Here is a 19,880-nt window from a genome sequence, read left to right as displayed (position 1 = left end):
CTGCTTTTTTGTATTGTTTTTTCGACCGAGCAGAGCATTGTGCATACGGTGGCTTGATGCAAGAGTAGAAGGTCTATCGAGGAAAGCATTGGATCTTTGCACTGCCAGAACGACGAAGAAGGCGAAAAGGAGGATGCGGAAGCGATGGACGGACTTTTCATTTCTATGCAATGTACATTCTTGCCATTCAACTTTGTTTCCTATCACTGGTTCCTTATCTCTCGCTGAATGGTGTCGCTCCTTTCAATCCACACGCGACTATCGGTCTCATCTGTCGGTCTTCGGACCCTCCCGCAGCAATACTCCGCATCATCTGTCTCAGCTACCTCAAATTGATCACCAGCAGGCATCATCGGGATATTAATACGGCCTTTCGGTTACATTTTATACCAAAGACAAGCGCCTCACGGCACAAAAGTTCTGTCTGCCTTTCTTGGAGGATTAACTTCTGTCGGCCCTTGTCCTCATAGCATTTCTGTCGGGTGGCTTGAAGTAATGTATTCGGTGGACAGTAATTTAAAATGTCGCTCTCTATGTTGTTTGCATGCTTTCGTGAGGTCGTGCAGTGCACATAAGTCAGAAAGGTGACCACTGCTGCGCTGATTTTCTGCCTCAACGTCGCGTTGCATTCGAATGTCATGTTCGCAGATAGGAGAGGACCATGGCGTGGGCGTTCACGCACATGATTGGCTCAGCCCTATCAGAACCCTGAACCTCCCGACTCATCTTCCTGCAACTCTCGATGCTGGACAATCATTCACATTGCAACCGCTTCCCATTGAATCATGGGGCTACATCACGACTGACTAATGGCTTGCCTAACCTACCTATGCGCATAATGCCGCCGGTATTGAATGCGCTGTTTGCTCAGCCAAAACTTCGACAGTGCGGCTCATCTCGGTCACCTCCCGAGGTCGCAGCGCACGCACGTGGTCACTGTCAGTCTGCCAAAAGACATGTACAAGTCTCCGGGACGTGAAGTTGCCAGCGTGACCTCAGTGAGTACATTGCTTTGCAAACGTCAGTTGTGGACCTTCCAAACGTGATGCGCCGCCCAACATGGTGCTCCGTTGGTCGGCTTTGTATATACTCACATTGGGGTACTCAAGCAGCGAACGTGATTCCGTCCCGCGTTTTCAATTCCACTCTTCAATTCCGCTCTTCAATTCTACTGTTCGGTTCCGCTCTTCAATCCTACTTGAACAGCACACAATAGAGTTGAGACTGCGTTGCACAAGCTAGGCTGCTGCGACATTCAAGACGAACAAGAGCGCGTGCGCAACTGCCTGACACAGGTTAGGCTACACTACAACTTCCAATCAGCATCAATTCTTGCATACAGTATTCTACAACCTTGCAGGCTCTTCTGAAACGCCTTACAGCACTGCGAAATATTGATACGCATAGTAAAGTGCGAGGCCGTCCGGCATTCAATATCCACGATGGCAGCAATCATTCAATCCAAACTCATCGATACATCCTTCCCGACCGAGCTTGTCCTAGAGGTCATTGAGCGTTTACCCTACGGCGACGGCAGCGTCATCGCCAATCTATCCAGGACGCACCCCAGACTCAAAAACATACTCGCCATCTATGAGGAGTCTCTCGCGAATTGCTTTGCGCGCAAGGAGCTCAGGCATGCCGCGGTCGATTTCCCAACTACACAGCAAGGCTTCAGATGGCTGCAGAGTTGCGTCAAGCGCTACGATATTGTAGATGATCTGATGGCTATGCTCGTCAGCGAGCATAACGTTTTCCCAGTGCGAAAGCACAACATGGCGCTCGTCAACACTGGCCTTCTCCTTCTGTACCATCTCCAGTCTTTCGGTACGTACGCCTTATACGGCCTCCATTTATGTACTGCGCTAACCGAAGCCCAGAGTCACATGCCGCAAAGCTCACGTTTCTGAAGTCATTACCCAAGGATCCGCTGACGGCAATGTACCTCGCCGTCCACCACGCTACACTGACAGCCCGTTACCACGGCGAAGGCATCATCCACCAGCGCACTTACGGCCGCTTCATGGACGCCAACACGCTCTCGCTCCGTTCAGACATCGAGTTCTGCTTTGCTGAAGCGAGCTTGCAACTCGGACCCTCCTTTGTCCACTCATCTCTTCTTCCCACTGACCCACCTGCCACATCTATATCCGCCGAAGCCACTTTGATGAACTTCTATCATGATCACGCGATTCATGACTGGTTCCTTGAGTCGGTGATGGAAGGAGTAGATGTGGAGGGCTATGGTATGCCACCCATTACGCAGGGTCCAAGGAGGGCTATCAAGGAGCGAAGCTTGTGGACGACGTTGTTGGAGTGTATGGCTGAGCTGACGGAGTGTCCGTTGGAGAATGTAATGGGTGCGATTGAGGAGGATGCTGCGCCTCACAATCATAGTTTGGCGTGGTTGGATTTGCAAGGTAAAGCGACATTGATGAAAGGGGAGGACCTTGTTCCTGTTCTTGTTGAGGGATGAATCGATTGGCAGGAAAGACGTCGTACGGCGATACGGGCGTTTTTGCGAGGAGAGTGGGTTGGATGAGGTTATGGGAGGTGGTCGTCTTGCTTATGATTCACGTATGGCGTTTATGAGAATATGGATGTGGCGCGGAGGGTAGCCCACCTGGAAAGACGGAGTACGTGACTCAGAACACATTGTTTGATATGGGATCGGTTAGTCGTATTGTGCAGCAGACCGCCACCTTTGCGATAGCCCTTGTTTCTCGCTTATACTTAGAATTATTGATTTCCATCAATGATATGTCATCTTCATGCAAACTCAGGATAAACATCCGTCCGCCTTAGCAAGGGTACCTCCCGTCTTACCTTCTCCAGGTACTCCAAATCGATCTCCGCCAGCGCAATCTAATAGAGAGTCAGCGTTTTACCCATCAAATCCCTTCTCGTATCACTAACCTCGCCGACATCCAGCCCCCTCCCCTTCTCATCCTCCTCACCACCCAACTCAGCAAGCACCTTGCCCCACGGATCCACAATCATACTATGCCCATAACTCCGCCTCGTCCTCTCCTCATTATGACAACCTACTTGCGCAGCCGCAATAACATAACTCTGTGTCTCGATCGCCCTCGCCCGCAACAACGTCTCCCAATGCGCCTTACCCGTGGGCACTGTGAATGCAGACGGATATGTCAGGATCTGCGCGCCTCTATTCCTCAGCGCAATTCCTACCTCGGGGAAGCGTAAGTCGAAGCAGATTAGCATTCCCTAGACGCGGATACAAAGTCAGGCCAGGAAGATACATTCAATCAGTGCGTGGTGGTTTACTTACTACTTTCCCAACAGGTGTGTCGACGGGATCTTCTATCCTAGAACCGCGCTCTACGCCGTTGGACTCTTTGAGTATAGGTCCATCTTTGATCTCCACATCGAACAGGTGCAATTTTTGGTAACGGTGCGTGATTTGCCCCTCTGCGTCGATCCACAATAAAGTATTCTTGACCTTTCCACCTGAAGCTGTAGGCTCGTGCACGCCTACGTTGACAGGTAGCTTCTGCTTTTTCGCTTGTTCCTGGATGCCGATGACAAACTCGGATGTCTCTACGGGTTTGGCTAACGACACTGTCTCGGAGGCCTTTCCAGAGGCTATGTAGTCTGACGCTTCGGGGAGGAAGAGGGCTTTTGCGCCGGCGGCGGAGGCTTTTTGTATGAGGGTGGTGCACTGCGAGAGGTTGTGGGTCATGGATGCTGTGGAGCGGATTTGGCCGATTGCCTTTGGGGATGGTTAGTTGGGGTCATTGCTTGGATGGACAACGTAGTGAAGTTAACATGAGGATATGAAAGCGGAGAGATAGATATTCTGAGGATTTGGACTGGAGCCATTTATCGTGGGGGAGAAGGGACAGTGACATCATCTCCCGAGCGTGAGACCGTCGTGACAGTAGGGATGCAATGCAGAAGACTGTCAACATGGAACAGCAAGGCAGTTGCAGGCAGTTGCTAAGATAATAAGGCAAGACTAGTGTTTCGAGACCAGCTCTTGTTGCTCGACACTACAACGCCAACATGCTATCCATGGTGGGATGATAAAGTAGTAGTCCTCAAAGGTATTGTTAAGGGAAAATCCTACGTACTGCTAGAGGCATCTTTATTAATTTCATGTGGCTTGTCGCCACAATCCAAATGTATCGATAGTGAGTTGGATAAGCCGTGGTGAACGCCTGGAGAAGACGTGATAGAGGTACCGACTTACTAACCCAATCAGGAATCTGCGCACCGAGCACCTTGACGACTTCGTTTCATATAGGGCTCTTAATAAAACCCTGCCTCGAATTTCGGAGAAAATGGTTCCTTGCAATGAGACGATTGGTCTTGCTGTTTCAAAGCAAAAGGTAGTCTGACATCGGAAACTCTTTCCGCAATGCTGGCGGTCCAAGATCCTTGCAATTCTTAGCTCAGACCCGCGTTGGCGGATCAGCAACATTGTTTCCACCTGGCCCTACGCGCCTCACAGCCCACTGCGCCTGCGCCTCGTACAGATCCGACGAACTCTCTCAGCTGATCTACCCGCTCGTGCCGTCCTATCCATCTTAGCGTACAGGCCGACGTACAACCCCGGATCAACGACGTTACGTACGCGTATACGACAGCTACATATCGACCCCACCGCAACCTCGCGTTCTCAAGTGCAACTACACCAAAACTCCCAACCTGGCCTCTCGCGCGCCCGAACGATGAATGGGCCTAGGCGAAAGACGACCCGCTGGTGATTGATGATTGATACTAAGGCCCTTGAACACCTACACTCGTTTGCGACGACAGAATACAAAAGGATCACGCCGCAATGGCGCAGCGCAAGGGAGGTTGGGGCTCTTTCCTAGGCACCGCTGTGTCAGGCCTTGAGTCGCGGCTGGATAGTATCCTCACCGACGATGACCAGGCCAGCGCGAAGTCGAGGGCTGTCGATGCGGCGGCCAAGCAGGAAGCAGCTGAGAAGCAGCGTTTGCAGGTCGACCAAGGTGCGTGGCTCTGGATGTTCCGAGGCAGGACAAAGTGGCGGTAGGATATAGATGCTGACGGTAAAAGTGTCTCGTAGCTCCTCACGAAGCAGGCCGAACTCGCGATTACAGGACCGGCTCGCGAAAGCCGTCAACAAGGGAAAGGACGGCACCGACTCGAGGCCGTCTTCTGAACTAGGGTCACGGCCAGAGAGCCCTGCGCTGAAGAGCCCGGCAAATGATGTTGCAAGGACGAGCATAGACTCAAGGACATCGGAGACAGCACCAGAAATTCCGCTTGACAGCAAGCCTGACGTATCCAAAATCGAGGAAGCGAACCCTGAACCATCTCCCCGACCGTCAGTCGATGCCACGCCCGTATCTCCTCCAGCATTATCTGTCGTATCAGAACAGCCTACGTCTATGGCAGTCCCAACCATGTTCATACCTTCGATCCTCACTCCGCAAACCTCGTCACCCCGCCAATCCATCGACAGCGCACCGTCTCGTCCTTCGATTGAGATATCGACTCCCGCAGAACCCGCAATCTCGGCGTCGCACGACCCCGAGACTCTCCAGGTTGAACTGTCTGCGCTGCAAACGAAGCATGATGAGACGGTCCGCGAGCACCGCGAGGAGCTGCATTCCCACCTCGAACGTATCGATGCCCTGCAATCGAAACTCACGTACCTCTCGCAGCAGCTCACCTCGTCCGCGAAAGCCGCATCGTCAGACTCGGAAGCAACACCAGCAGACAAGAAGTTAGCGGAAAAGGATGCACAAATTGCAGCCCTCATGGAAGAGGGGCAGAGGTTGTCAAAAACGGAAATGAAGCACATGACGACCATCAAGAAAATGCGAGCGAAAGCTCTGGAAACGGACAAGGACATAACAAATCTCAAGCAACGGTTGTCCAAGGCTGAAAGGTCATTTGCGGAGCAGACCGAAAGGGCACGGCGCGCCGAGGCTGCTGAAAAGGCAGCGCAGGAGAAGCTCAAGGTTGTTGCGAAGATCGAGAAAGACATTGAGCTGATACGGTCCGAGCGAGAGGAGGCTGGTCTTACAATAGCAGAGCTGAGGAGACAGCTCAACGATGCGTTAACGAGAGCTGAAGATGCGGAGAAGCGCGTCAAAACTGGGTCTTTGGAAGCGGAGAAGCGAATTACGGCATCATTGCAAGAGGATATTGAAAACATACGCATCGAAAAGAAGCTCGCTGAGGACCGTGCAAAGAAGGACTTGCAAGAGGCGAGGGATGAAGCTACGAGGCAACAGGAAAGAGCTAAGGTCTCTGAAATGGAGCTGCGTGGCGAGATTGCTGTGAGTCTTTTGCAACCTCGTCTGAATATGTCCAAACTGACATCATCTGCAGAACCTCGAGTCCAAGCTTGAATTACTTCGAAGCCGCTCCGAAGAAGTTTCGTCTTCGGCATCCGGTGACTCTCAGGCCAAGTTGCTCCGGCAGATCGAGACCCTCCAGACACAATACGCCCTCGCCTCCGAAAACTGGCAGGGCATCGAAGGAACCCTCACATCACGCGTCGCGGCCCTGGAAAAGGACCGTGATGACACGGCAAAGCGTGAAGCCGACATCCGCCGAAAAGCCCGAGAGGTCAATTCGAAGGCACGAAGGCTGGAAGACGAGCTCGACAGCATCAATGACCGCGCCCGAACCCTGGAGCAGGACCTCACCGAGCAGCGCAGTTCAGCTCAGAAGCTCCAAGCGCGTTTGACTCAAGCAGAAACAGCAGCGCAAGATGCACGCGCAGACCTTGAACGCGAGAAGAAAGTCTTGGAAGCGGACTTTGCGCAAAAGCTGGAGGAGGAGAAAAATAAGTGGAGAGTAGAGATGCAGACTCAGGCGAGCCTTTCTGAAAACCATCTCAGGACTGACTCTCCTGGAGCGAGCTTGAGAAGACATTCGCCAGATCCTCTGGGAATATATGGTGCCAACCGACGGGGCGTGCTACCACGCTCGATATCCCAGGGCATGGACACACCAATGGACCGCATGCTCGAAGAAGCCCGCCGACCGTCTTCCTCCCGACAAAAGTCGACATCTACATATCAAAGAACCCCTGAAATTGGGTCACCGCAAAGGCAGGACTCGTTCCCTTCTATCTCATCAAACCTGATGAGCAATGGCCACAGTGTGTCCAACACTCCCTCCATCACCTTTGATGACGCTGGCTTCGAGGGCGGTTCGTCCCCGCATCGCACAATCAACGACATGATATCCGTCAGCACCGTCGGCGCCGGACCTAGCGTACAGCTTGTTGAACGTCTGTCTACCGCCGTACGCCGCTTGGAATCCGAGAAAGCCACCAACAAGGAAGAGATGGCTCGTCTCATTAGCCAACGCGACGAGGCTAGGGAAGAAGTCGTTACCCTGATGCGAGAAATCGATGAGAAGCGTGAACAAGGTGACAAAGTCGGGCGGCTGGAGAAGGAGATGCAAGAGATGAATCAGAGGTACGAGAAGTGCTTGGAGATGCTGGGAGAGAAGTCGGAAAGAGTTGAGGAGCTCGAAGAGGACTTGAAGGATGTGAAAAAGATGTACCGGGATCTGGTTAGCAGCAAATACTAGGGAGTAGTATGACTGGGGGCGTGTATGTTACATGTCGGCATTAGCATCGGGCGCTTTCTGGTTTGGATGACTATATCAGGAATATCTATTGGAGGGTTTCATGACCACCGAATCCCTTTGCTACAAATGGAGGTCTCCAACGCTGAGCATGGACCAGACTATCGGCCTCATCTTCTCATTCCAATTGACCACACAGAAGCATAGCTGGGGTTCAGCAGTTTCCCATACCTTGGTGTGGGCAAGAGCCCTGCTCATTTACAGGGCAACCGCCCACTAGCGTTATCTAAAGAATATTCATCCGCCCCCGCGCTGTCTTTATCCTTCCAATCCGAGTGCTATCAGCAACACGGTGGCAAGTTGTTCTCTAACATTCGGTTCAGCTGATGGACGAGCTACCGCATTGGTGCGCTGTGCACGTCACTTAGCAGCATCTGACCACCTCTCTGGGACAGCCGTCTCCCTTTGAGATAAGCGCAAATGGCTACATTCGCTGCTCGGGTCTCACTACGACGTTGTGGTGGCCGACAATGTTCCACCGCATCTGCCGAGTGCGGTTGCTCCCATGATGGCCCTGCTCAGCACCGAAGGGGCCGTTGTTTCTCAAATTACGAATTTATCCAGGTGGGGCCAGAGAAGTCCTTTGCCTTTTTGCTGCTACACTGGGTTGATCGTGGATTGGTTCCTCTGTATCAACGACCGCTGCAGCACGAGCCCTACCAGCTGTGCATCTGTATTCATGAACACGAACTTCAGCTCTCTACAAACCAAAGCTATCTTTGCCCTTTGATATGGCCCCATCTAGGCATAAAGCAAGGACCAGCGCCTATATCAGGTCTATAAAGCTCAAGGCTGAGAGAAACATGAAGAGCTCGTCGACAGATAACCCATACGTTCCGAACCGAAATTCTCTCTGGTAAAACCGAGCCTCTATCAAACACGCCATGTCTTCAGTCTTAGGCGTCGATAATCAGCCTCGCATTTTTCTCGGTGTCTGGATCAATTGGTCCAAAGGCAACGTCCTCGGCTCCACACTCACCGTGACACAAACGAACGGTGCTCTCCTCGTAGCCTTCGTTGCGCTTTTCGTTACCTTTGCTGGAACACGCCTGTGGAGAATCAGCTGTTTCTTTTTCCATCGTGGATATTCCGCCTCAGGTCCCCAAGATGGCATCTACCACCAGCGCCAGGCTGTCCTCAAGAACTCCGACAATGCTACTGCAGGCCTGATCAGCTGGTACTTACTTCTCAGAGCCTGGCGGAAGATCGGACATCGACCGTATCGAAGAATGGCACCCATCGCATTGTTTACAATTATGCTGGCTGTGTCAGTAGCTGCAGCCAGTCTTCTCTCGTCCAGAATTTCCTCGGCGATGGGACAAGAAGTGCTCATACGAGGGGAATGCGGAGTAAATCTCCTGGGTCACTATATTGCTGGGCAGGACAAAAACCCCGAAGTTGAGACGAGCCCGGAGTTCTTTACCGTGCTTCTTCCATTCTTGAGTCGCCGCTTAATCTCTTTTTCAAATTACGCACTCAGTTGTTATGCAAACAACAGCGACTCACGCGGCTGCAACACCTTCGTCAAAAGTCGACTACCCTTTACATCCAACCGCACTGCCAATTGTCCTTTCCAACAGGACATATGTCGCCTTTCCAATGGTAACATTCTCTTAGATACCGGTTACTTGAATAGCCATGTCGACATGGGATTTAATGCCCCCGTGCAAAATCGATTCTTCTACCGACGCACGACTCATTGCGCGCCGTTAGTCACTGAAGGCTATAAAAGCATCAAGAACTCATCAGAATCTGGCGCGAAGAGTTCTTACGCTCAGTACTCATACGGCCAACCATTGTCTTCATCCGATACCCAAGAGAATGTCACTTACATCTATCCGCAATTGTCAGTCACAGACATGTTCGGCGAGAATAAGTCAAGGACAAATATTCCAGAATATACGTTAGGGTGGGTCTTATGTATATCTAACCGATCGCTGAGCTGACTTCTGCAGCTATGTGTATGCTAACGTTATCAATGGCTCGCTCGCACACAACCGCGCATTCACTCCCATCGACGAATTGTACAGAAGCGATGCCGATGTCTCAGTCTTCTTTCTATCTAGCAATCAAGTCATCAGCCCCGTAGAGATCCATGACCCTTGGTATTCTGCTCATCAGGCAATCCCGGGCTTCCACCTCAACTTCACCGGATGGAACAACTTGACACTCGGGGGCTATTTTGGAGACGAACCCGCCGCTGTCCTTGGCTGTGCAAAACAATACCAAATTTGCTATCCTGATAAAGCCGGCAAGCCATCGCAGTGTTCTCGGCTGGGTGGCAAGCAAGAGCTCTATTGGCTCCTTACTAGTCTGACCCAAAATGAGGAGCAGCTCAACCGGACTCGGTGGTCCATCATGTCAGCGTTGACGGGGAATGAGCTGGACGCATTCGTGCAAACACTAGGAGCGGCATCTTTGACTTCTAGGTACAGTCTCGTCAGCGGTATCCAGGGACCGCTTCCGGATAACCAGTGGCAAGTGGACGTGGAGCATTGGCATGCTGCGACAATGGTAGCTATACAAGGCAGCGCCGTCGATGCCGCTTCTGGGCCCAGCAATCCGGACATGAGGAAGTTTTGGGCCGCCCCTTCGAACGACCAGGAGAGGTCTGTTTGCAACAGTCAGGTCAGTATCTCTTTCAAGATTTTAGGACACAAAGCTGAACCTCACCAGAAAGTTCTCTCGGACGCACACTCGAATTTCAGTGTCTTCGGTTTGGCTTTGACATTCGCACTCGGCGGTCTCGTAATCACGATCTCTTTCATCCCGGACCGACTCGCCGGCCTTCTACGAAAGAAGCACGACCGGGACACGTATTCGCGGCTAGAGTGGTGTGTCAATGACACTTTGCAACTGCAGCGTCTCGCTCATGAAGGGCAAGGGTGTGGCACGTGGAGTGCATGTACACGGAGCGTACCCACTACGTATGGAAACGAAACTCTTGCTCTTTTGGACGTCACGGATGTCGGTCATCCTGTCCTGAAAGGTAGCTCGCCAGGACTAGTTGTAGAGGCGGTTAAAACGAACGGTAGTGAAGACCAGATGGAAACAAGTGAAATTGAACACACAGAGGAGGTTGGCTTAGGAGCGAATGAAGAGCGCGATGGCACTGGGGTAGAGAGTGAAGTGGTTCAGAGAAGTACTAGAGATGAGGAAGGCAATGGTGCAGAAGAAGTGCCAGAGGGGACTGGATCACTACCTATAGAGAGGGCTGACGCTAGAAATGAGTGAAAAGAGTGATTGTATACTCCTTTGCACATGCTTCTAGCATGTAGAGAGTAAATCTAAAGATGTTGTGGTTGCATTGCTGATTGGTCCCGTGCTAGACCCGACCCCAATATACAGACTCAAAAGTCTTGCCTTCCTTCAACATTCCGAAACACCATACGAACTAATCAATACCAGTCGTCACACGACTGATGACGCCAACACTGACACCGAAAATGCAAAGCCGTGGCGAACATAAACACGCCAAGTCCGCAGTCGAAAAACGCCAGTACAAGATTGCTGGCGCGATCCTGAACAAAACCACTTCAATGACTCCCCTTTCCAGATAAATCGCTCATGGGAAACTGAGCAGCACGTTGCCTCTTTCTTCGAGCTCGCCTATTGCCACAGCCATTTTCGGCATTTCGTTGTACCGCAAAGGCAGGGCACAGCACCTTCTGGCGCGTCCTCCTCGTCGTCCGCCTCCTCTTTGTCCAGGTAGTCGAACGTGAGCTCCTCTCCGGCAGGTATATCCCTAATAGCGAAGAACGCGAGGTCGTATATACGGGTATCGTGCTTGTTGTACGAGACGGTGTACTGTCGGCAATTCGGTTCGCACGAGTGGTTCATGAACTTGGAAGGACCGCCCATGAACTCTCCATCGACGACGTAGACTGGAGGGAGACAAAGTCAGCGGGCCGGAGAAAAACAAGGGGGATTGGGGGTGGCTTACTATCTGCCTGTGCGAGACCTTCTGATTCCTGGTGTTTGTCTAGGCTGTAGAGGTATGATGCCTTTAACTTCCCGCCGGCCTGTTCACGACGGGTGGCCTCTGCGTCGGTAATGACTTCTCCACGGTACGTGTCGACGAATTGTCCTTTGAAAAATTAGATTGTCGAGTGATATCTTTGTAGATCCTGCCGTGACGTACCCATGAACAAGTCTTCTTTGCAGCGCAAACCCCAGCCACGACCGCTACCGGTCTTGAAAATCTCAAGCCCAACTTGTCTCCCAAACTGGACATTCTGATTACTTCAGTCAGCTTCATCCACGCTTGTTGTTTCAGTGGTCTGCGCTTACTTTGTTCCGACAATACGGTCCGCACCCGCAATTGTCGTTGCACTCGTAGATGGGATGCCGCGAATCAAGGTAGAAACTGACGAGGGTCCCAGTGCGTTGGCGCTTCGTGTCACCGGTGAAGTACGGAAACCGCTTCGGAAACCCCAGGAGAGAGCCACCGGTCGCAAGAGCTTTCTCATATCTATAACAGGTATTTAGCAATTGTCAAAGCACAGACCGTATACGTCTTGACGTATTCTGGTCATCGCTTACTGTTTCTTCGTCTCTGGAGTCAATCGAACTGGGTCTACGGCTGCATATTCCAGACATCCGCACTTCTGCGTGTACTCGCATCCTATACTCCGTCCCATGTCTGGTTTGCACTTCTGACAACCTTCTTGGGTGGCTGGATCTGCTCGATAGACTCCTTCTCGAAGTACATAGTCGGGGATGTATGAAAACCGTAACGAAGGCGTTGTGTAATCGTGGACGTTGACAAGGTGTATCCTCTTGCCGACAACCTTTCCTAGTCGCCGCACGTACTCTGCACGGATCAGCACATTCGCTGTCTCGATCTTGGACATTCGCGCGGTGCGTAGCATCTCCTCCATCGGTAGACTTCGGATGTTTATTGTAGCGATGTTCGGGCCTGGCGCCTGCTTTGTGTTAGCGCACAGTGCTCAAGCGAAACAACAGTATAGAATTATTGATAGTACGTACACTTCGACAGAAGATGAAGCCATTCCCGTCTGTATCAAGCACACCATTGTAGACATCGATGTCCGTACGAGGAGTCGGCACGGCAGATAACGAGGATATAGAAGGCGAACGAGAGGCTGATGGTGTTAGACCAAGGCGGCGGTCAAATGGCGAAGCTCTTCGTTCATGCTCAAATGCAAGATCAGGTGACTTCCGCTTCCTGGAGACAGCCTTGCTTCTACAAGTAAGAGGTAAGTGATGTATGCTGAATCTCATTGTCCAAATTCTCTTACTCTTCTCGGACAGTGATATAATCCTGAACCAGCTCTAGACATCGCACTAGCTCCGATATGCTGTGCCAACTTAACGGAGGGGTATTTGGGTCTCCCTTCCACCGCACGAGGAATTGCTCTTCCTATATAATCGCATCAGCTTACGTAATCCAAGGGCGTGAATAGTACCACTCACATTGTCCTTGATACGATTGCTGAGGATCGAGTGGACCTAGTATAGGTAAAATATTAGTCTGCAAATACTCGCTAAGGAATAGGGAACACGTACCTTGTCAATACGGACGCGTCGGGTCGCGGATTCCCCCGTGGTCGGAATGACGACCATCGGCGGCATTGAGCCCTGCGCAGCGCGTTAGTAATGCCATTAGGTGTAATAATGACCCCTGATCATTTTCGGGTAGCTGCAGATAGTGCTGGATGTGCTTGTATGTAGGTGTACGTACTGTCTAAGTCTGGGCAACCTATAGTAATCGGTCCGGATGCGGACTAGGATAGCGATTTCGCTCTTACAACGTTAGTAAGAGAACCTAATTAATGTATATAATAACTTACAGTGATTCTTCTTCCGTTTCGTAGAGCCTGCGGACACCTAGGTAATAGCGTAATGTGGTGTTACACTGTTAAGAGCAAGTGCTTAGCGTAATAAACGGTTTGCCTAGCAGTGCACGGGCCAACTAAATAAACCTATCTTAGTAGAGCTAAAATTAAATTATTTTCTAGAATTAATAGAAATTAGTATGAATTACCTATAACTACTATCTGTTACAAGGGGTTTCCACGTACCTAACCTAGGTCGGACCTTATGGGTATTTAGTAGACAAGAGTAGATAAATAATAATAGGGTAAGAGAATATTCTAGCCTTACTATAAAAGGTAAGGTAATAATTATATAAGAAGACTAATAGATCTTAGTGTAGAAGATATACTCTAATTTTAACTATAGAATTAACTATAAAGAATAGAAAATACTTAGGAGCTATCCTTAACTATATACTATTCTTTCTAGTCTTTATAATCCCTTACTAACCTCTATTCCTAGGGAGTATAGTTCTAGTCTAGAAGTAGCTTTTTTATTCCTACTAAGTTCTTTTACTCCTAGGATCCTATTATCTTAGTAGGATTATAGTTATATACTTACTAACTTAACCTTTCTAGTTCCTTAGTATCCTATAATATATTAGCCCTTAGCCTTATTAGCTCTACTCTATTAGTTATTTTTATTTATCTACTATTCTTCTATAGGATTATAATATTATCCTCCCCCTTAAGATTATTATTCTAATATTCTATAGTTATCCTGTAATCTCTAGTAGTATAGTTATAGGGTATAAAGGTAGGCATCTTCCCTAGTACTTCTATAGTATTATAACCTCTCCCTAGCTTCCCTAACTATACCTAAGGTACTAAAATAATTATTAACTAACTAGCGCTATACTTATACTAATAGGGTACGCCTATATAGCCTAGAAATACTAGTAAAGTGTAAGCGTTATATAAAGAAGAAAATTCTAAAGTGTTTTATAGACACTTTAATAGGGGAGTATACTACGTATATTACTATTTATATAGAGTATAGCCTTTAGATTTCTAAGAAAGAGTAGGAGCGCGTTTAGTCTAAAAAGTATTAGAAAAAGCTTATACTTTTTTCTATAGAAGCTAAGGTTACTTATTTTTACTTTAAGATTACTTAGGTAGAGAAGGAGGAGTAAGCCTTTACTATATATAATATTTATATAGCTAATATAATAGAGAGTCTTAAAGGGGAGGTCCTAAAGAGTAGGATTACTAACGCTTTATTTACTCTATTACTATTCTATTACGAACTAGATAATGGTAGGGAAGTTTAGGCGCTTATAAAGATAGAAGATATAATAACTAGAATTATAATAAGATAAGAACGCGCTAAGTTACTTAGATAGTAGTTATGTAACTTACTTAGCTGCTTAGGGTTCCTAAATAACTAAGTAGCTAAGAGTTATTACGTAACCTACTTAGTTATTTAGGGCTCCTAAGCAACTAAGTAAGATCCCTATATAGGAATATAAGGATAAACCTTTATACTTATATTTAACCTAAGTTTTAATCTATTATTTAGATTTACTTAGGCCTCCCTTATTAACTTATTACACTTTATAAGATACTTCTATATTAATAAGAACCCCTTCTTCCTTCCCTTAGTAAGTCTTACCTAAGAACTAACCTTAACCTATTTAGGATTAGCTACCCTTTCTAAATTTAACATATTCTTACCTTTAACTAACTTAGGCTAGTTATAGGCTAATTCTTTCTTCTTTAACCTTTCTAGTTTTTTATCTAATTTTCCCCTACTAGATCTTAATGCTTATTCTTCTAGTAGTTCTAGAAGCCCCTTAGTAATTTCTTATAGTTTATAAGGTTTCTTATTAGCTCCTATATATTATACTATTCTAGTTATCCTTTCTATTTAACTAGGTATCTCTACTAACCTTTAACTATTTTTAGGTCCTTAATATCCTTAACTTTATATTTATTATCTTCTAGTTCTAGCTAGGTCTTAACTAGAGTATCTAGCGGTGCTAGTTCTAGGAGGTTTTTATAGAAGGTATTATATATTTTAGTACCTATAGGTAAAAGTAATTTATTTATAACTAGTTCCTTAACTTCTTATATTTTAAAGGGGCCTACCTATAGGTAATCTAGTTTTTTACTTTACCTTTTAGTTTTTAGATTTTTTTATAATAGGAAAACTTTATCCCCTTCTTAAAGGTTAGTCCCTTAATCCTTTATTTATTTACGTTTTTAGATACTAAGAGGGATTTTCGTATAATTCTTTTATATAGAATTTTATAAAGTTTCTTTATTTTCTAAGCTTTATTATAAGCTCCTATAGAAAGACTTTCCACGTCTCTAGAATTCTAATAAATAATTAGTTTATATTTATAGTTAGTATAGTGTAGAGAGTACCCTATTAAGCCTAACCTAGAGCTATTATATACTAATTACGCCGTAGGTAAGAGTTCTACCTAATTATCTTACTATTTATTAACGTAGAACTAAAAGTACTATTCTAGTATCTAGTTTATTTATTCTATTTATCTATCTATCTAGGGGTAAAAGCTTATTAAGAGTTTTCTATATATACCTAGTGTTACGGTAAACGTATCCTAGTATTTAGATATAAAGAGTTTATTATAGTCTATAATAAATTCTTTAGGTAGGCTATATTTTATAAATAGCATATTATCTACTTTATATACTAGTTCTTCTACTAATATAGACTCTTCTATTAGCCTAAACTTAGTAGCTTTTATAAGTTAATCTACTATAACTATAATAGTATTATATATACATTTTATTCCTAGTTATAGTAATCTTAGAAGTTTTACTATAAAATCTATTATTACACTTTACTATAGCCTTTCTACTAATAGTAGTAGTTATAGGAGTCTATAAGGCTTATATCTCTTAGGCTTATTCCTATAATAGGCCAAATAGTTACTTATTTCCTTCGTAACCTTTTACTTAAATTTTAGGATAGTATATTTATTTATAATATAACGCGTTATTTCTTTAATACCTAGGTGTCCCTATTCCCTAGATTTATAAAGCTTCCTAATTAAGATAGGTATATATTAGTCTCTAATAATTATTCTTTATTAGTAGTCCCTCTAGGTTTTATTAAAACTATTTTAGAATAGATTATACTCTTCTCTTTATTCCTTAGAGAGTTAGGAGTAGTCTTATAAATTATATACCTCTAGTCCCCTATACTAGAAAGAGGCTACTTAAGCTTTAATTTTTAGTTAGTTATACTCTAGCGTTCTATTTTTACGCGCCTATAATATAGTATTATAGAGGTTAGCCTTATCCTCTATTAGGTCTAATCTTCTACTTAAGGCGTCTATAGCGCTATTAAGCGTTCTAGATTAATAGTAAATAGTAAAATTAAAGTTTACTAAGAACTCTACCTATTATACTTATTATCTATTAAGCTTCTTAGTTAATATAAAGCTAGTAAGGTTTTAGTAGTCTATCTATACCTTAGTTTTAAAGTATACTCCTATAAGCTAAGCTTTCTATTATTTAAAGGCGTCTACTACCCCTAGTAGTTCCTTATTATAAACGTTATAATTAAGTTCTACTCCTAAGAACTTTTATAAATAGTAGAATACTAGTCTCTACTTCTTATCCTTATCTAGCTATAAGAGGATTACTCCTATTATATAGTTAGATATATCTATTTCTATCCTTATAGGTTTTCTTAGGTTAAATATCTAGAGTAAGGGTACTATAAGGAATATTTCTTTTAGCCTCTTAAACACCTCTAGAGGCCTTCTAGTAATTAGCTAGATAGCCTTATTATTCTTTTTCTTTATAAAATTAGTTAGTAGTGCTATTATCTTAGAATAATCCTTAATAAACTTCTAATAGAAGTTAGTAAACCCTAAGAAGAACTAAATATCCTTTACTAACTTAGGAACTAGCTATTTCTATATAGTAGCTATCTTCTTAGGGTCTATAGACACTCCTTCCCTTAAAATAATAAATTCTAGATACTCTATTTTTATAACGTAAAACTTATATTTATCTAGGTATAGAAATAACTTATACTTCTTTATTTTCTTAAGTACCTTCTTTACGTATTCTATATATTCTTCTAGTGTTCTACTAGAATAAATAAGTACGTTATTAAGGTAGGCTATATAGAATATATCTAAGTATTTATATAGTATTTTATTTACTATAGCCTAAAACGTTATAGGCGCGTTTATTAGTCTAAAAGGTATAACTATATATTTATAGAGACTAAACTAGGTCCTAAATATAGTCTTCTACTTATGGCCTTTAGCTATCTATATATAATAATAACTATTACGTATATTAAATTTAGTAAACTATTTAGTTCTATAGAGCCTATCTATTAGCTCTATTATTAGTAGTAGAGAATACTAGTTCTTAATAGTAGTATTATTTAGCTATTTATAATCTATATAGAGTTATAGCTTACTATTTTTCTTAGGTACCTATAGGATAGGGAACACTATAGGGCTCTAACTATCTTAGATATAACCTCTTACTAGGTTTTTTCTTAAGTATTCCCTTAGTTTCTATTCCTAATCTATAGACATTAGCCTTAGCTATTCTAGTTATAGTTTTATACCTTTTTCTAGTAGTATTTTATAATTCTACTCCTAGTAGTTAGGAAGTTCTTCTCCCTTAATCTCTTTAAAGAGTTCTATATACTCTTTATATTCTAGTAGAATAGTTATCTCTCTTATTCTTTCTTAAAGATCTAAGTATTATATCTAGATAATTTTTACTTACCCTAGGTTTTCTTTTAGGATTTTAGCTATCTAAATAGCTAAGATCCCCCTAGTCTATCTTTTAACCTACTTATTTAGAGCTTCTAGGGTTATAGGTTATACCTACTTAGTATATTAGGCTCTAGTAACCTTTAAGGTTACTCCTTAACTCCTTATAGTCTATTTTACCTAATCTATATTAGGGTTATATATAACTAGCTAGTTATATCCTATAATAGCTTCTAGGCTTCCTAGGTCTATTATTATAAAGCTGTATTGGCTTTTAAATCTATTACGAACCAGATAATAGTAGGGAAGTTTAGGCGCTTATAAAGGTAGAAGATATAATAACTAGAATTATAATAAAATAAGGACGCGCTAAGTTACTTAGATAGTAGTTACGTAACTTACTTAACTACTTAGGATTCCTAAATAACTAAGTAGCTAAGAGTTATTACGTAACCTACTTAGTTATTTAGGGCTCCTAAGCAACTAAGTAAGATCCCTATATAGAAATATAAGGATAAACCTTTATACTTATATTTAACCTAAGTTTTAATCTATTATTTAGATTTACTTAGGCCTCCCTTATTAACTTATTATACTTTATAAGATACTTCTATATTAATAAGAACCCCTTCTTCCTCTCTTTAGTAAGTCTTACCTAAGAACTAACCTTAACCTATTTAGAACTAGCTACCCTTTCTAGATTTAATATCTTAAATACCCTTAATATAACTATAAGGACTCCTACTTCTTCTATAGCTTTAGATAATAATACTATTACTCTAATAGGTAACTCTAAGAGTAAAGCATATAAACCTAATTTATATTATAGTAATAGAAAGTATACTAATATCTAGCTTCTTTAGTTAGACCTCTACTTCTTTAAACTTAATAAATAACCTAAAGATAAATAAAAGATTATCTTTGTAGCCACCTATATGTAAGGTAATACTAGAGAATAGATTTAACCCTATATAACTAAGTATCTAGAAATAGACTATAATAATAAAGATAAGGAATATATAGATAACTATATAGATGTAGTTAATATTATTAAAGACTATACTAATTTTAAGAAATATTTTAAGTAGATATTTAGAATTACTAATAAGGTACCTATTACGGCACAAAATATTTAAACTATAATATAATAATAATTAGTAGCTAAATATATAGCTAAATTCTATAAGAACGCTATATAACTTAACTAGGATAATAAGTTACTAATAATAATATATAAATAAGGTCTTAAGAAACCTCTATAAGAAGAACTTCTACATAGTAGAGGAATTATTAGGACCCTTAATAAATTATATAATAAATTAATTAGAATTAATAGAGAATAGTTTACACTATAATAGGAATTTTAATATAACCTAAGAAATATTAGTTTTAGATAACTAGTACCTATAGTCTATAGGGTGCCACTAAAAGGACCTTAACGTATATTATAAGACTCCTATAGATACTAGCTAATAGAAGATATCTAGTTTAACTACTTAGGTAAAGAAAAAGAAAAAGGACTAGGCTTTTATAAGCCTAATATACATATCTTAGATAGAACCCAACACCTAGGGACTAAGACTTATATATATTTTATATATAGTAAACTAGGCTATATTACTAGGAACTATAGATCTAAGAATAAGGTTATTAGGTAGTTAAATATACTTACTATTCTAATAAAGGAAATTAAGGATAAAGAATAGACTATTATAAACGCTATTAA

At 43.7% G+C, this 19,880-nt stretch overlaps 5 protein-coding genes across 5 annotated transcripts; 3 read left to right on the top strand and 2 right to left on the bottom strand.

Moving 5' to 3' along the window:
- Positions 1-1,442: 1,442 nt before the first annotated feature.
- Positions 1,443-2,476, top strand: N0V89_005053 (uncharacterized protein; the record flags this gene model as incomplete). Its single annotated transcript, XM_056213832.1, has 2 exons — positions 1,443-1,827; positions 1,881-2,476. 2 exons carry the CDS (start codon positions 1,443-1,445, stop codon positions 2,474-2,476), a joined length of 981 nt encoding a protein of 326 aa, XP_056071099.1.
- A 293-nt stretch (positions 2,477-2,769) lies between these two features.
- On the bottom strand, positions 2,770-3,703 carry NIT2 (Carbon-nitrogen hydrolase; the record flags this gene model as incomplete). Its single annotated transcript, XM_056213831.1, has 3 exons — positions 2,770-2,865; positions 2,917-3,117; positions 3,293-3,703. The coding sequence occupies 3 exons, from the start codon at positions 3,701-3,703 to the stop codon at positions 2,770-2,772; spliced, it is 708 nt and encodes a 235-aa protein (XP_056071098.1).
- A 1,101-nt stretch (positions 3,704-4,804) lies between these two features.
- On the top strand, positions 4,805-7,545 carry N0V89_005051 (uncharacterized protein; the record flags this gene model as incomplete). The annotated part of the gene is made up of 3 exons (XM_056213830.1): positions 4,805-4,979; positions 5,047-6,278; positions 6,331-7,545. The coding sequence occupies 3 exons, from the start codon at positions 4,805-4,807 to the stop codon at positions 7,543-7,545; spliced, it is 2,622 nt and encodes an 873-aa protein (XP_056071097.1).
- A 941-nt stretch (positions 7,546-8,486) lies between these two features.
- Positions 8,487-10,836, top strand: N0V89_005050 (uncharacterized protein; the record flags this gene model as incomplete). The annotated part of the gene is made up of 2 exons (XM_056213829.1): positions 8,487-9,511; positions 9,558-10,836. The coding sequence occupies 2 exons, from the start codon at positions 8,487-8,489 to the stop codon at positions 10,834-10,836; spliced, it is 2,304 nt and encodes a 767-aa protein (XP_056071096.1).
- Positions 10,837-11,211: 375 nt separating this feature from the next.
- N0V89_005049 (uncharacterized protein) lies at positions 11,212-13,188 on the bottom strand (the record flags this gene model as incomplete). Its single annotated transcript, XM_056213828.1, has 9 exons — positions 11,212-11,486; positions 11,546-11,689; positions 11,744-11,837; positions 11,893-12,073; positions 12,145-12,527; positions 12,592-12,808; positions 12,864-12,985; positions 13,039-13,074; positions 13,132-13,188. 9 exons carry the CDS (start codon positions 13,186-13,188, stop codon positions 11,212-11,214), a joined length of 1,509 nt encoding a protein of 502 aa, XP_056071095.1.
- Between the last annotated feature and the right edge of the window lie 6,692 nt (positions 13,189-19,880).

This window comes from Didymosphaeria variabile (assembly GCF_027946475.1).
Source record: "Didymosphaeria variabile strain IMI 356815 chromosome Unknown scaffold_4, whole genome shotgun sequence".
In the NCBI taxonomy this organism is placed as follows: Eukaryota; Fungi; Ascomycota; class Dothideomycetes; order Pleosporales; family Didymosphaeriaceae; genus Didymosphaeria; species Didymosphaeria variabile.
The sequence above is the reverse complement of the archived record's forward strand: the minus strand, read 5'-3'. Positions and strand labels throughout refer to the sequence as shown.